General features: G+C 55.8%; 1 protein-coding gene across 1 annotated transcript; it reads left to right on the forward strand.

Moving 5' to 3' along the window:
- Positions 1-893: 893 nt before the first annotated feature.
- MMP14 (matrix metallopeptidase 14) lies at positions 894-11,185 on the forward strand. Its single transcript, XM_087822803.1, has 10 exons — positions 894-1,249; positions 5,343-5,491; positions 5,744-5,866; positions 6,230-6,537; positions 7,029-7,194; positions 7,483-7,636; positions 7,809-7,947; positions 8,070-8,220; positions 8,694-8,809; positions 9,146-11,185. Exons 1-10 carry the CDS (start codon positions 1,157-1,159, stop codon positions 9,475-9,477), a joined length of 1,731 nt encoding a protein of 576 aa, XP_087678929.1. The 5' UTR covers positions 894-1,156; the 3' UTR covers positions 9,478-11,185.
- Positions 11,186-13,321: the final 2,136 nt, after the last annotated feature.

A 13,321-nucleotide genomic window follows, 5' to 3' on the forward strand; every position in this document is an offset into this window, starting at 1 on the left:
TTGTTGGTGTGCTTCTCCAGATCTAGTTCTCAACCTCTTATCTGTCTCCCTTTCTCAGTCAGCTTTAGCCTGCCCTCCCCCTTCCTTGCATACCTCCACCTTTTGTTCTCAGAGACTAGCCAAGTCCTTGAAGGAGATTTTACCCTTGAAGTAACTGCCTCCTTTTCCAGTGTAGGGAACTACACCCTAAAGTCCCAACTTCCAATCTCTCTTTTAACAATTACATCAAATTCGATTTGCTTTTTCCCAGATTCCATGGCCTTGCACCCCTTTCCTCCCCAGCCACTTCTAATTTAAGGAGCAGCCAGATTGCAAGTTCCATAATAAAGGGAGCGCGTTTGTTCTTCTGTAAGGATGCCCTCCCAGATCCAGTGTGGTGGTGGGGTTTGATGGGTAGTTGGATTTTGTTGTTCGTTTGTTTGTTTATTCTGCAACGGGACAGAGATGATTGTCAAGAATAAGAGACAGATTTAATTTGGTTTAGTCACAGGTCCCAACAGACAACTCGGGTCTCAGGACATGGAAGACCCCCCCGCCACCACCCCAGACTCTGAACTTGTTTGCCCCAGCCACTGAGCCTCCCAGTACTTCCCACTCTGAGGTGAGACAAACGCTGAATACCAGAGGAATCAAGCCATCCAAAATGTGCTTAGGGGGAGAAAATCTCCCACATCCCGTCCCCTGGGTCCCCCCACAGTCCCCTGCTCTCGGCTGTGGCTTCAAGCCCTGGAGATGGCAGCCTTCACCACAGAAAGGCAACTTAGGTTTGGTTTTTGTGTGTGTGCTTTTTTTTACCGGGCTCTTGGCTGTAATTGGATTCAGGCAGAAACAACCACGTCCGCACCGGGAAAGGAGGGCATTGGGGCGGGGGCGGAGGCGAGGCCATGGGAGAAGGGAGGGACCAGAGGGAGAGAGCGAGAGGGACTGCGCTCCAGTTCGCCGACTAAGCAGAAGAAAGATCAAAAACCGGAGTAGAGGGGAAGAGCAAACAGGCGCTTTCAAGAACAGTTGCCTCATCTCCAGTCGGTCAGCGCTCTAGGAATCCAAACTCAGTGCCTCCCGAAGACAAAGGAGCCCGAGGGCGCGGCGGCGCGACCGCAGGGCTTGGGCCCCGCCGCGGAGCCGCACGGCCGGTCAGCCCGCACGGTCGCGGACCATGTCTCCTGCCCCACTGCCCGCCCGCAGTCTGCTGCTCCCCCTGCTCGCGCTCGTCGCCCTCAGCTCGGCCCAAAGCAGCTTCAGCCCCGAAGTAAGTGAGCTCCTGCAGCCCTGCCCGGGTCGTGCTACCGAGGAGGCTAGCGCGGGGGTCTCCAAGGGGCCAGCCCCAGTGGGAGCGGAGGGCTCTCGAGGTCTCGGCTGCTCCGGCCTGCAAGATCCCCTCCTTTTCCTTTCCCTCCTCATCCAGACTTCCAAGTCGATCCAACTTTTGCCTCCTCCACCCCACCCGCGCGCCGCCTCCTTTCCCACTCCTTTCCTTGGAAGAACTTTACAGCCAGACCCACTCCCCACCCTCACCAATTCCCCTGGGCTCCGAGCTCAGCTCTTGAACCAGTTGGCAGCCTTAAAATATTTGGACTCCGCTCAGACCCCGCGCAGTCTTGGTTCTTGTCATGTGCGAGGGTTTGTTGTTTCTTCAACTTTCCAGCTCTCCCGCGCTCTCCCGCCCGCGCTCGCCGGCGCCCGGCGCCCGGGGAGGGCTCTGGAGGACCGCGGCCCCGGCCCCCCGCGCTGCAGCCGCTGCCCTCCGCCCGCGCATCTGCGCCCAGGTGGGGTCGCAAGTGGACTGCGGAGAGGCCCTTGCCCCCATCCGCCCCCAGCTCCCCGGGAGGAGCCGCCTGGGTGCAGGCCCCTGAGCCCTGGCGTCGAGGGTCGCAGCGCTGGCGCCCTGGACGCCTTTGCGGACACACAAAGCTCTCCTTGTGAGCGGGGGCTCGGCGGGGCCGCCGCCTCCTCCCCGGCCCCCTCCCCTGTCGGCGCCTTTAGGCCCTTTTTGTCGTTCTTGTTCATTGTTTTTCTGCGTTAATTGCTTGGAGACTGGGGATGTCGCGCGAGGGAGTGGGGAGAGGGCCTGGGCTCGCGCGCCTGCACAGGTCTCCACTGACTCCGGCGCCCCCCACCCATTTGCCCACCCGTCCTAGAGGAAGTCGCGTGGGAGTTGTCTGAGGAGGTTTTTCTTCTCTCTCCCTTTTATTTTGGGGTGAAGGTGGGAGACAGATTTGATCAGCTTCTTATTTTGGGACATCCCAACCCACTCAGCTCTGCCTGGGTGCCTGGGTGCGGTCTGGAGGGGCGAGGACGAGCCCGAGAAGGGGGAGGGGATCTGGACTTGGCTTCCTTCGACCCCGTGGGCGCCCTGGTTCCACCCCTAGAGGAAACATCTCCAGAAAGAACACACTGGCTGCCCTGAAGGGATCTGAGGCTGAAAGGAAAAGGGTGGCCTTAGGAATGGGGGTGACCAGGAAGTGTGAAAATCTGCCCTGTGGCTAATCTTGGCATTGGCCAGGAGGAGGAGGCATCCTCTTTCCAGGCCTGGAGTCTTCATTTGAGGCCCAAAAGGAGGGCTCCCAACAAAAGGAGCCAGGGCATCTTAGGGGTAGCCCACTGCCAACATCGCCTGCCCTGCCTTCCTCCTTCCCCTGTCCCATTAGGCCTCCTAAAGGAGGGGCAGCAGCCTTCCCTCTGCTTTAAGTGGGTCATGGGCAGTCCCAGTGCCAGAACTACCATTTGTTTTTGGGCCATGGAGGGGTGGGAGGCAGAAGGAGGAAGGAGCAGGCCCAGATCCCATCAAGGGCCTGCTGGAGAGCCAGAGATCCCGCTCCCCCCCTCCTCAACACACGCAACCTGGACTCCTAGGCCAAAGGTGGGACCAGATCCTTTGACTTTCCCCTAAGGCAGATTTTCACTTGGCCTGCTTGCTGAGGCACACTGCTGTACTGCAAGAATTTTAAAACGTGCAATACCTGACTATTTAGTCAGGGGCATTGACCTCTTTTGCCTTCAGTTGTCTAAAAAATGACATCAGCCAACACAGTAATGCCGTCTGGTGTGAATGAATCAAAATCATACCTATTTTTTTTGTCAGATCGGCAAAAAATATAACTTTTTTTTTGGTGTGCCACAGAACTTGAGTAATTAGTTTATGTGCCATGAGATGAAAAGGTTGAAAATCACTGCCTGAGGGGAATACCTTGCACATTCAGTTTTCAAGACAAAGCCAACCGAGTTCTTTGACCCAACATAGTTGCTCCCTCTCCAGGCCAATGTAAGGGAAAAGCTGGGGTGGCCTAGGCCTCAGGCAGCCCGGTTCCTCCCACCAGGCCTCCATAGTTCTGCACCAGTTTGAGAACGGCCCTCTCTTCCCCTTGGCCTGTCTGGCGCTCAGCCCCCGCCCTCCCCCCCCCCCAAGCCGCAGACACAAGAGTCCTCTCTTCTGTGGTTCCAACCTCATAGTCTCTGTGGCTCTTGCTTTGCTCAGAGTCTGCCCCTGTGAGGGAAGAAAGCCTAGGCCTGGAGGAGAGGGATTGGGGCACCTCCTTCCCAGGCCTTTCAGTTCCGACTTCAGGGAAGTCCCTTTTTTTTTATTCTTTATTTTTAACTATTGGGTGTGGGGTGGAGGTTTTAAAATTCTTTACACCTGCCTACCTTCCTGAGACTCATCAGGAAGAGGGATTTATCCCAGAGCTCTTGGCTGTGGATTCTCCCCACCTCTGCCACCCACCCACCTGTCATCCTGCCCTAGAATTCCCCTCAGTTTCGCTCCCTGAGATGTGAGGAAGCCTGACCTCAGTCCTGGCGATCTCCTGCTCTGTGTAGGTCACTCTAATCCTTCCCCAAAGCTGAACTCCTACCAGGGGTCAAAGCCTGGGGTGTGTCTACCTCACAGGTGAAGCTAGGGGCAAAGGGAGTTTTCTGCATACTCAGGCATAGGCCACAGCAGGCTTTCTGCAGGCACTAGCTGAGGCATCACCCAGCGCAGGTCGGGGCAAGCATACATCTGTTGAAGTGCAGCCAGGCCTGCAGCACCCTGCTTTGCTACTCTCTGGTATACCAGAGGTTAAACTTCTCTCCCTCTTCTACCCTTGAGGTGGGGCTCTCAGAGCAGGGTGGTGCTAGGGTTACTCTGGCCAGGCATGTTGGCTGGGGAAAGGCTGGGTTGTTTACATCTCGGACCTCCACTATCCTTGGGGGATCACTTCCCAAAACCATGCTGTAATTCTTGCCCCTACAGGCTCAGGTCCCCAGTCAGTCAGCTGCTCCTGAATCACCTCTAGCCCTATGCATGAGCACTGTTTCACCACCAGGGCGTGGGCCTAGAGGTGAAGGGCCACATGGAGATTTATCCTAATAACCTGGGGTGGAGGTTGCAGCACCTAACAACAGCAGCCTCAGCCTCTCTGCACCTTAAGCTCCCATCCCAGGCAACATGCCAACATGCAGCCCCTCTCTGGACTGCTTAAGAAGGCAACGCTGGAGCAGGGACGAGCTGTCTAGGTAGTATCTCCCTGTAGGAAAATCCAAGTATTTTCATATCCCATATATAACTTGGCTCATTTTACTTTTCAGGCTTTAGGAACACACTCCATTGTTCTTAAAATAAAGGCTGACTTTTTCCTCAATGAAGTTTTCCAGTGCATGTATCTTTCAATCATACACCAAAAACCTAACTTTACTTTAAGGCAATATGCCAGCCTTTATATTATGAACAATTCACAACATACCTGAAATAAAATGCAGTCACCAAGTCTTCACCTCACCACCATCTCCCACTCCCTCTACTGAGATCCTTAAATGGACCATTTGGGTTCCAAGCTCTAGGTCAGATGCTGCTTGGATGGAAACAGTGGCAGGATCCTGGCTCTGGCTGCATCACACCTCTCTCCACCTGCGGAGGCCCCAGCTCCCCCTATCAACAGCCAGCCTCAGCCCTAGCTCCTTTTCTGCCCTCCTTTCTTTAAAAAAATCTCAGCTGTGAGGGTCCTGGAAGCTTGGCATCCCCTCCCATGAGGGCCTCATGCCAGGCCCAAAAGTGGAGCCCCTCAGCCTCTCCCCTCTCCACCCTGAGAAGACATCTGAGAACTCAGTTAAACAACCATGGTTCCCATCAAAACACTATAGCCAAAGTCCAGAGCTGGGGCCCACGCTCCAAGAGGATAAGCCATACTGGGGCCTGAGCCAGAATTCAGGTCCAGCCTTGGAGTTCCTCCAGACCCACTGCCAGAGCCAGGCTGAAGGCTCATTGCCTTTTCTTCATCAAGTGGAGGGTGCATGCCAGGTACCATGAGGAGGTAGAGGCTTCCCTTGGGCCAGGTGGGGATGTCCTAAACCACATCCCTTCCCTACAGGCCTGGCTGCAGCAGTATGGCTACCTGCCCCCTGGGGACCTGCGTACCCACACACAGCGCTTACCTCAGTCACTCTCAGCTGCCATCGCTGCCATGCAGAGGTTCTACGGCCTGCGAGTGACAGGCAAGGCTGATGCAGACACCATGAAGTAAGTGCTAGACCCTGGCAGGGATTCTGCCCAGCACAGACTGACACAAGGCTGAGCACCATAGAAGTTGCTACCTGAAAGCCTGACTCCTGTCCCTGTACCTCATTGCCACATGCTGATCCTGACCCTCTTGTTATTCTTCCTTACCCTCCCCACACTGACCCTGGGGCCTGACAGTCCCCCTGTCTTCTGAAGACCTTTCTCTTTCATACACTATACTGACCCCAGTCTTCACACTTCAACCTACCTCAGGGCCATGAAGCGCCCCCGCTGTGGTGTTCCAGACAAGTTCGGTGCTGAGATCAAGGCCAACGTTCGAAGGAAGCGCTATGCTATCCAGGGCCCCAAATGGCATCATAATGAGATTACTTTCTGGTGAGTCTAACAGGCAAGTGGCCTTTCTCACATTGGGTTACCCTTCCCTATCAGTGTGCTTACAGAGACTCAGAGACATCTTGCCATACTCACCTCTTCCTTGGATGCATCTTTGGGAGTGGGGAGGAAAATGGCTATAACCCTGGAGAGGAGTGTAGCCTGTAAGGGGGAAAGGACACACCCAGGGCCAGCAAGCCAAAGCCTGGGGGTCCCCTGAGTTCTCAGTACTTGAGGCAGAGGCATCTTGAGGTGGCAAAGGTGGCTGAGCAGTTCAGTTAGACCTGGGAGAGTACAGGGAAGGAGAATTTTGTCCCCTGTAATCCTAACATACTCTAATCCTCTCCCCACGTGGCTGAACCTCAGCATCCAGAATTACACCCCCAAGGTAGGCGAGTATGCCACATATGAGGCCATCCGCAAGGCATTCCGCGTGTGGGAGAGTCACACACCGCTGCATTTCCGAGAGGTACCCTATTCCTACATCCTCGAGGGCCATGAGAAGCAGGCTGACATCATGATCTTCTTCGCTGAAGGCTTTCATGGCGACAGCACGCCCTTCGATGGCGAAGGTGGCTTCCTCGCACACGCCTACTTCCCAGGCCCCAACATTGGAGGGGACACCCACTTTGACTCTGCTGAGCCCTGGACTGTCCAAAATGAGGATCTGAATGGTGAGCCCTGGGACTCTTATTCTGGGGAGAGTCATCAATCATTTGTACAGGGTTCTCCTACCTTCTCCCAAAACCGCATACCCCAAAATCTCAGGGCTGCAAGGGAACACAAAGATCTCCAAGTCTGACTTCCAACAAAAGCAGGAATCCGGTTTTGAACTACTTATACATGGCTCCTTCCCTCACCCAATAATTGACTTCTCAGTCAAAGACTTCAAAGCCTCCACATCACCCACTTTTCCAAACAAATGTCATCCCAGAATAAGCAGGCCCAGATAGGGCCTCAGCTTCCCTTAACACAAGTTTCCTAGGATTGGGATCCAGCCCCAGAGCACTCTCACCTCCTCCAGAAGAGCAGGGTGGCTCTGTGGCTTTTTGAGTGGAAAACGTGGCAGGCAGGCTTAGGTGTGAAACTGATGCCTCTGATGGGGAAGCTGGGAGCCTGAGGGAAGGGACCTAGGCTGCCATCATAACCCTCTCCCTCCCTCCAGGGAATGACATCTTTCTGGTGGCTGTGCATGAGCTGGGCCATGCCCTGGGCCTCGAGCATTCCAATGATCCCTCGGCCATCATGGCACCCTTTTACCAGTGGATGGACACCGAGAACTTCGTGCTGCCTGACGATGACCGCCGGGGCATCCAGCAACTTTATGGCAAGTAATCTCTACCCACATCCACTCCTTTCTCTCTAGAGGTTCCTTGTCTCTGTCTTCCTGGTCTGCATATTTCTTCCCCTCTCCCGTGCCCTACAGTCTCCCCACACCCCTCTGCCTGACTCTGCCTCTGTCTGCTCCCACTTTTGAGTCCACCTTTTCTGCCCTCTCTTAGTTGACTGCTTCACTCTCCCTCTACCCTTTCCGAGAGTGTTGTCTGCCCATATGTATATCCTTTCCTCTCCCTCTGCCACCCAGTCTGAAGTGCTCCTGTGTTCTCTGCCCCAGGGAGTAAGTCAGGCCCCACCAAGATGCCCCCTCAACCCAGGACCACCTCCAGGCCCTCTTTCCCTGATAAGCCCAAAAACCCCACCTATGGGCCCAACATCTGTGATGGGAACTTTGACACTGTGGCTGTGCTTCGAGGGGAGATGTTTGTCTTCAAGGTGAGAGGAAGAAATGGGCTGGTTTGGGGGACAAAAGGGCTCTATGACCAGAAGGCAGGGTGGAAACAGCAGCAGGAGGACTGAAAACTAAAACGGAGGCAGTGGGGAGCTTTGGGGACTGAGCAGGACTAAGTGACAAGACCTAATGAACTCTCGCCTCGACTGCCTCCAGGAGCGCTGGTTCTGGCGGGTGAGGAATAACCAAGTGATGGATGGCTACCCAATGCCCATCGGCCAGTTCTGGCGGGGCCTGCCTGCGTCCATCAACACTGCCTACGAGAGGAAGGACGGCAAATTTGTCTTCTTCAAAGGTAGCCAGGCCTTAGTTGCTGGGGGCAGGGAATCTCCTTGGATGAGCAGGTTCCACTTGACTCCTGCATAGACCCTAGAACCCAAGTGGGACCTAGATCCTGCCCTTCTGTCTCCTCCCCAGGAGATAAGCACTGGGTGTTTGACGAAGCTTCCCTGGAACCTGGCTACCCCAAGCACATTAAGGAGCTGGGTCGAGGACTGCCTACTGACAGGATTGATGCCGCTCTCTTTTGGATGCCCAATGGAAAGACCTACTTTTTCCGGGGAAACAAGTAAGACCTTAACCCCTTAAACCCAGGCCTCCCTTCTCAGCTACCACTATCAGATTCCCTCATTTCTGGAGGAAGGCCCATTTACCCCTGGGATGTTTCCCTAGAGAAGGAGTTGGCTGAGCCTCTGTTGTTGCCTAGCAATGGGCAGCCTCCATTGGGTGCTGAGTGAGTGGGATGTGACCCGGTCACCATTTCAGACCTGGTCATTTGACGCCTCCTGCCCCCAGCACCATGCCTCCGCTCCAGCAGCCTGGCACTGTCATTAAGGGCTGCTGCTGGCTCCTTACAGCCTAGGCCCTGCCTCCCACCCCCACCTTCCGCAGCTTTCAGCTGTAGGCCCTCATTACTCAAAACCCCTGTCCAGAGCCACCCTTACCTTGCTGGTGAATTCAGTCCTGGGTCCTGCTACCCTCTGAGGAAGTGCCCAGTGTCCAACCACTTCCCTTCCTCTCCTCTCCTCTCCTCTCCACCAGGTACTACCGTTTCAACGAGGAGCTCAGGGCAGTGGACAGCGAGTACCCCCAAAACATCAAGGTCTGGGAAGGAATCCCTGAGTCTCCCAGAGGGTCATTCATGGGCAGCAATGAAGGTGAGAGGGGCATGGGAGGTGTCTGTGAGGGGAGGGATCGGAACAAGTAGTTAGAGTGGAGGAGGAAAGATGGAGAATATGGTGGGAAAATAATGACGATGATGATAACACTGGAGCCCTTGCCGTGGGTCAGGCACCAGGCTCAGTGCTTTCCACGTGTCAGACCCCTTGGTCCCCACCACTTCTCCAACCTGGTACTAGAATTACCACTTTTATAACTGAGGGAACTACTGCTTGGCCCACACGCTGACAGATTTTCCTTCTGCTCTTTTCTCTGGGTCTCCTGGACGCTGCCCCCCCACGCCTTCTTCGCCACATTCTTGCTGACCCCTGCAGTTTTCACGTACTTCTACAAGGGGAACAAATACTGGAAATTCAACAACCAGAAGCTGAAAGTAGAGCCAGGCTACCCCAAGTCAGCCCTGAGGGACTGGATGGGCTGCCCTGCGGGGGGCCGGCCAGATGCGGGGACTGAGGAGGAAACGGAAGTGATCATCATCGAAGTGGACGAGGAAGGCAGCGGGGCAGTGAGCGCGGCCGCTGTGGTGCTGCCTGTGCTGCTGCTGCTCCTGGTGCTGGCGGTGGGCCTCGCAGTCTTCTTCTTCAGACGCCACGGGACCCCCAAGCGACTGCTCTATTGCCAGCGGTCCCTGCTGGACAAGGTCTGACCCCCGCCGCTGCCGCCCACTCCTACCATGTGGACTTTGCCTCTGAAGGCCAGTGGCAGCAGATGGTGGTGGGTGGGCTGCTCCCACCCGTTCCAAACTCCCTCCCCAACACCGCCTCCCTTCTCTGTCCCATGACTGGCCCCTCCCACCCTCAACCCTGGCATTGCTTCTTCCCTAGATGCGTCCCCTGGGGGCTAAACAGGGGCCACCCCTTCCAGTCCCTGCCCCTCAGGGGCCCCTGTAGCTTGGTGTATGTCCATCCCCATCTGAATGTCTTGGCTCTGCACTTGAAGGCAGGACCCTCAGACCTCACTGGTAAAGGTCAAATGGGGTCATCTGCTCCTTTTCTATTCCCTGACATACCTTTAACCTCTGAACTCTGACCTCAGGAGGCTCTGGGCACTCCAGCCCCAGCAAGCCCCCAGGTGTACCCAATTGGCAGCCTCCTACCACTCTTTCTGGCTAAAGGGAATCTAACCTTTTGTGGGGGGAGACCCTGAGAGAGTGGGGGTCTCTCACCTTAAGACCTTGGGAGGAAAGCTCAGAGAGGGTCAGTCCTCTCCACAGAGATCTGCCTCTCCCCCACCTACTGCCCCTGAGAACTTCATGGAAGGAGCCTGAGCCATTAAGGAGTAAACTGAGGCTGCAGAAACCCTTGACAGCCCTACCCTCCCAAATGCTAGCCTTGGATGGGGATGTCAAGGTTGGAAGAGCTGAGACTAGGGGGTGCAGCTATCAGGGTGGAGCCATAGGAAGAGACACAATGCAGAGTCCTGGGAGTGAGCCTCAAGGCCACAGAGAAAGAACCATACTCAAATGCAGGCAGCTGGGGCAAGTGCCAGGGGCAGAGCAGTCAGAGGGGACAGGATGGGACCAAAAGAAGGTGCAGCAGGAGTCGATGGCTGGAGGTTGAATAGGCCAGGCCATCAGGGATGCCACAGGGTGGGCTGTGGTACCTGGGGGAAGGCACATTTTACTGGAGCTCTCAGGAAGGGCCTGAGAAAGGCACACCTGCTCCTCCCGGTGCCTTCCCTCTGACCAGACAGCACAGAGGAGAAGGATGAGGAGCCTGGAGAAAGGAACAGAGATAGCACATCCAGGGACTGGCGACTGGCCTTTAATGAAAGTAGCCACCTAGTTAGGGAGCCGGAAGCTCCCAGCAACAGGCAGTGCCCAGTCAGCTTGCCTCAGCCGGCCTCAGAGAGGGCAAGTGCCTGTGCGTTTCTTGTTTCTCGGTCAGGTTACCACTTCCTGATGCCCCCACCCCTCAGCCCATCCTATCCACGTCCTGCCCCCCCTCACCCCCACCCAGCCTACCTATTGGAAGTCTCCTTCAGCCGCCAAAGGTGGTCATGGTACCGGGGACTTGGGAGAGTGAGAGACCCTTCTGAGAGTGAAAGGAGAGGGACGTCAGGGTGGGGGCATGGGGGGGTGGGGGAAAATGGGGTGAACGGTGCTGGCAGTTCGGCTAAATTTGTCTTGTTTGGGTTTTTTGTTTTGTTTAATGTATATTTTTATTATAATTATTATATATGAATTCCCTTCAAATCGTTCCTTTTTGTTAACAAGGGGCATGGGGAGGGGTGGGGGTGGGGGGCAGAGGCATCCGACCCCAGGAACCTGCAGGGCGGGGCTGGGTCAGTGCCCTCTAAGGACATTTTTTACCTTGTTCAACCTTTCCACAAAGAATAAATGGTGTTTCACATTCCTTGTGTGGCTGCAGTTCTCTCACAGGGTGAATGGGATGTGGCTATGACTGGAATAGAAAAGGGGGGGAGAGCGTGCTCATGAGCAATGCTTTACAGGAGGTGGGGTTTCGCTATTTTTCATCCAGGAGTATGGTTATTCCTGGTAGACAAAGGGATTTAGGGGCCAGAGTTGGGGAGGAGGGCATACTCCATAGGGGCAGGGAATCATTCCACAGAGCCCAGCTCCTCCCTCCCAACCTGGCCTAAGGGGCTACCTTTGAGGCTCAGGGCTACAGAGGCAAGAGGAAGTGGTCAAGCTGAGGCCACTCGGAAAATCTGCCTAAATTGCTTTACCCCCGTCCTGTGATCTGGCCGCAGATCCTGTTTCCTCAAGCCTGTCTGCTGTTGGGAGATTCCCAGGATCACATTCAGCCCCAGGCTCTGTGGCAGGCCTTCCATCCCAGCCCTCAGGATCTAAGCCTCTGCTGGGCCTGGTGCTCAGCTTCTAGGGCAGAGATAACGGGAAAAAGAGGTTGCCCCATGGCCAACTAGGAGCATCCTATCTGATGAAACAGGGATCTCACCCCAATTGCCCAGGAGAGGCAGGATGGTCAGGTTGTAAGGGCAGAACAGAATAGCAAGGCTTTGTTTCCTCTTTCCTTAGAAACTGCTGCCCAGACAGGGTTCCCAGGCTGCCCCCACCCTTCCTCTGAAACCAGCCTGAAGGGAGGAATGGCTCAGTTGCTGAGTCAGCTCAGCTGGAGGGGAGCAGTCCTCTCCTCCTCCCCCCCTTTCCCTTCCTGCCTCAGCCCAGCCCACCCTGGGCTTCAGCCCAGGTCCCCTCCACAGCCTGCCTCCAAGAGCCCTGGCCCCACCTAGGCCAGTCCTTCTATCCAGCTGCTATTCAGGGCTGCTTGGTGTGATTGCTTTGGCAGAAGGGGTACCCCACCTTCCTGCCAGCCAGGAACCCTGACCCTACAGCTGGCCTCCTGTGCCTTTCCTGCCAACAGCTGTTTGACACAGCTTGTGTGTCTCAGTGGAGTTGGACACCACCTTCCTGCCACCCTCACCAGAGGGGATAGGGACCCCTGAGGAGCCGGCAGGAGGAAGTCTGGGGTGTCTGGGGGTGGTGGGGCCCATGTGTGTGGCAAGGAGCTCAAGGATGAGCTCATGGCCCCTTTGTGTTTTTGTGGCCCACATCTGGAGGCAATTACAGATGTTATCCAGTGGGAGTTCTGCAAAACACAGCTGGAACCAGTGGAGGAGCCTGAGGAGGGGAGACTGCCAGAGGGAAGAGGAGGGGGAGCCTAGGGCTCCCGAGGCTAAGTGCGGTTTCCCCATCACGAGGAAATTGTTTGGCCCTGATTCTGGAATCACAAGATGCTCTCTGAAGCCAAGGGGGAGAAATGGGACTGGAGGACCAGAGACAAAGGGGGAAGGGGTGGAAAAGGCTTCGAAAGCAGGGGAAATGCGGGGTGGAGGCTGCTGATCCCGTGCTGCCCTGGGTCTGAGGAATACAGCCCAGTGAGGTAGTCTGGCTATCCTAGGAAGTGACTTGGTGATGCAGGCCCCAGCTGAGTGAACCACATAATCAGGCTGGGGTGAGAGAAGAACAGAGAGCCCTGTGGCTCCTGAGAGACCTGCAAATGCGCTTTCACTAGCCCTACCCCCTTTGTCCACTGGGCCTGACCCAGTGTCTATGGTTCCAAGTTCCTTTATTCGAAAGCAGCACATGTGAGTTAGAGCAGCCAGGAGGGAGCCAAGGGGAATCTGTGAGGAGGTTTGGGCAGAACCCAGGGAAGCCGGCTCTGAGGAGACTGGACTGGGGGCAAGCGCTGAGGGGAAGCAGTGCTCTGCCCACCACTGCACCCCACGCGTTTGGAGGGGGAGCCATGCACTCCCTTGTCATCACCTCTCTTCTCCAGGGCTCTGGCCACCAGCTGGGCCCATGCCTCCAAGGCAGCCAGCCAGGCTGTGGGTCAGCAGGATGGGAAGGGAAGATCTAAGTGGAGCTGAGCGCTCTAGAGGAGAGAGAACTGAGCACAGTCACACACACACACACACATCTGGTCAGCTCTACTGGCCTTTCATGGTACCTCCCCAAGGGCCAGTTCTCCCCACAATCTGATGGACTTCCCAGTCCTCTCCCCTCTGTA

This window comes from Miniopterus natalensis, chromosome 1 (assembly GCF_054644295.1).
Source record: "Miniopterus natalensis isolate mMinNat1 chromosome 1, mMinNat1.hap1, whole genome shotgun sequence".
Classification (NCBI taxonomy): domain Eukaryota; kingdom Metazoa; phylum Chordata; class Mammalia; order Chiroptera; family Miniopteridae; genus Miniopterus; species Miniopterus natalensis.

Excerpts from the sequence above, each read along its gene's own strand:
- MMP14 (XM_087822803.1), top strand. The coding sequence starts at position 1,157 with ATGTCTCCTGCCCCACTGCCCGCCCGCAGTCTGCTGCTCCCCCTGCTC. Across the intron at positions 7,948-8,069 it reads CAAATTTGTCTTCTTCAAAG|GAGATAAGCACTGGGTGTTT; the intron begins GTAGCCAGGCCT and ends TCTCCTCCCCAG. Across the intron at positions 8,221-8,693 it reads TACTTTTTCCGGGGAAACAA|GTACTACCGTTTCAACGAGG; the intron begins GTAAGACCTTAA and ends CCTCTCCACCAG.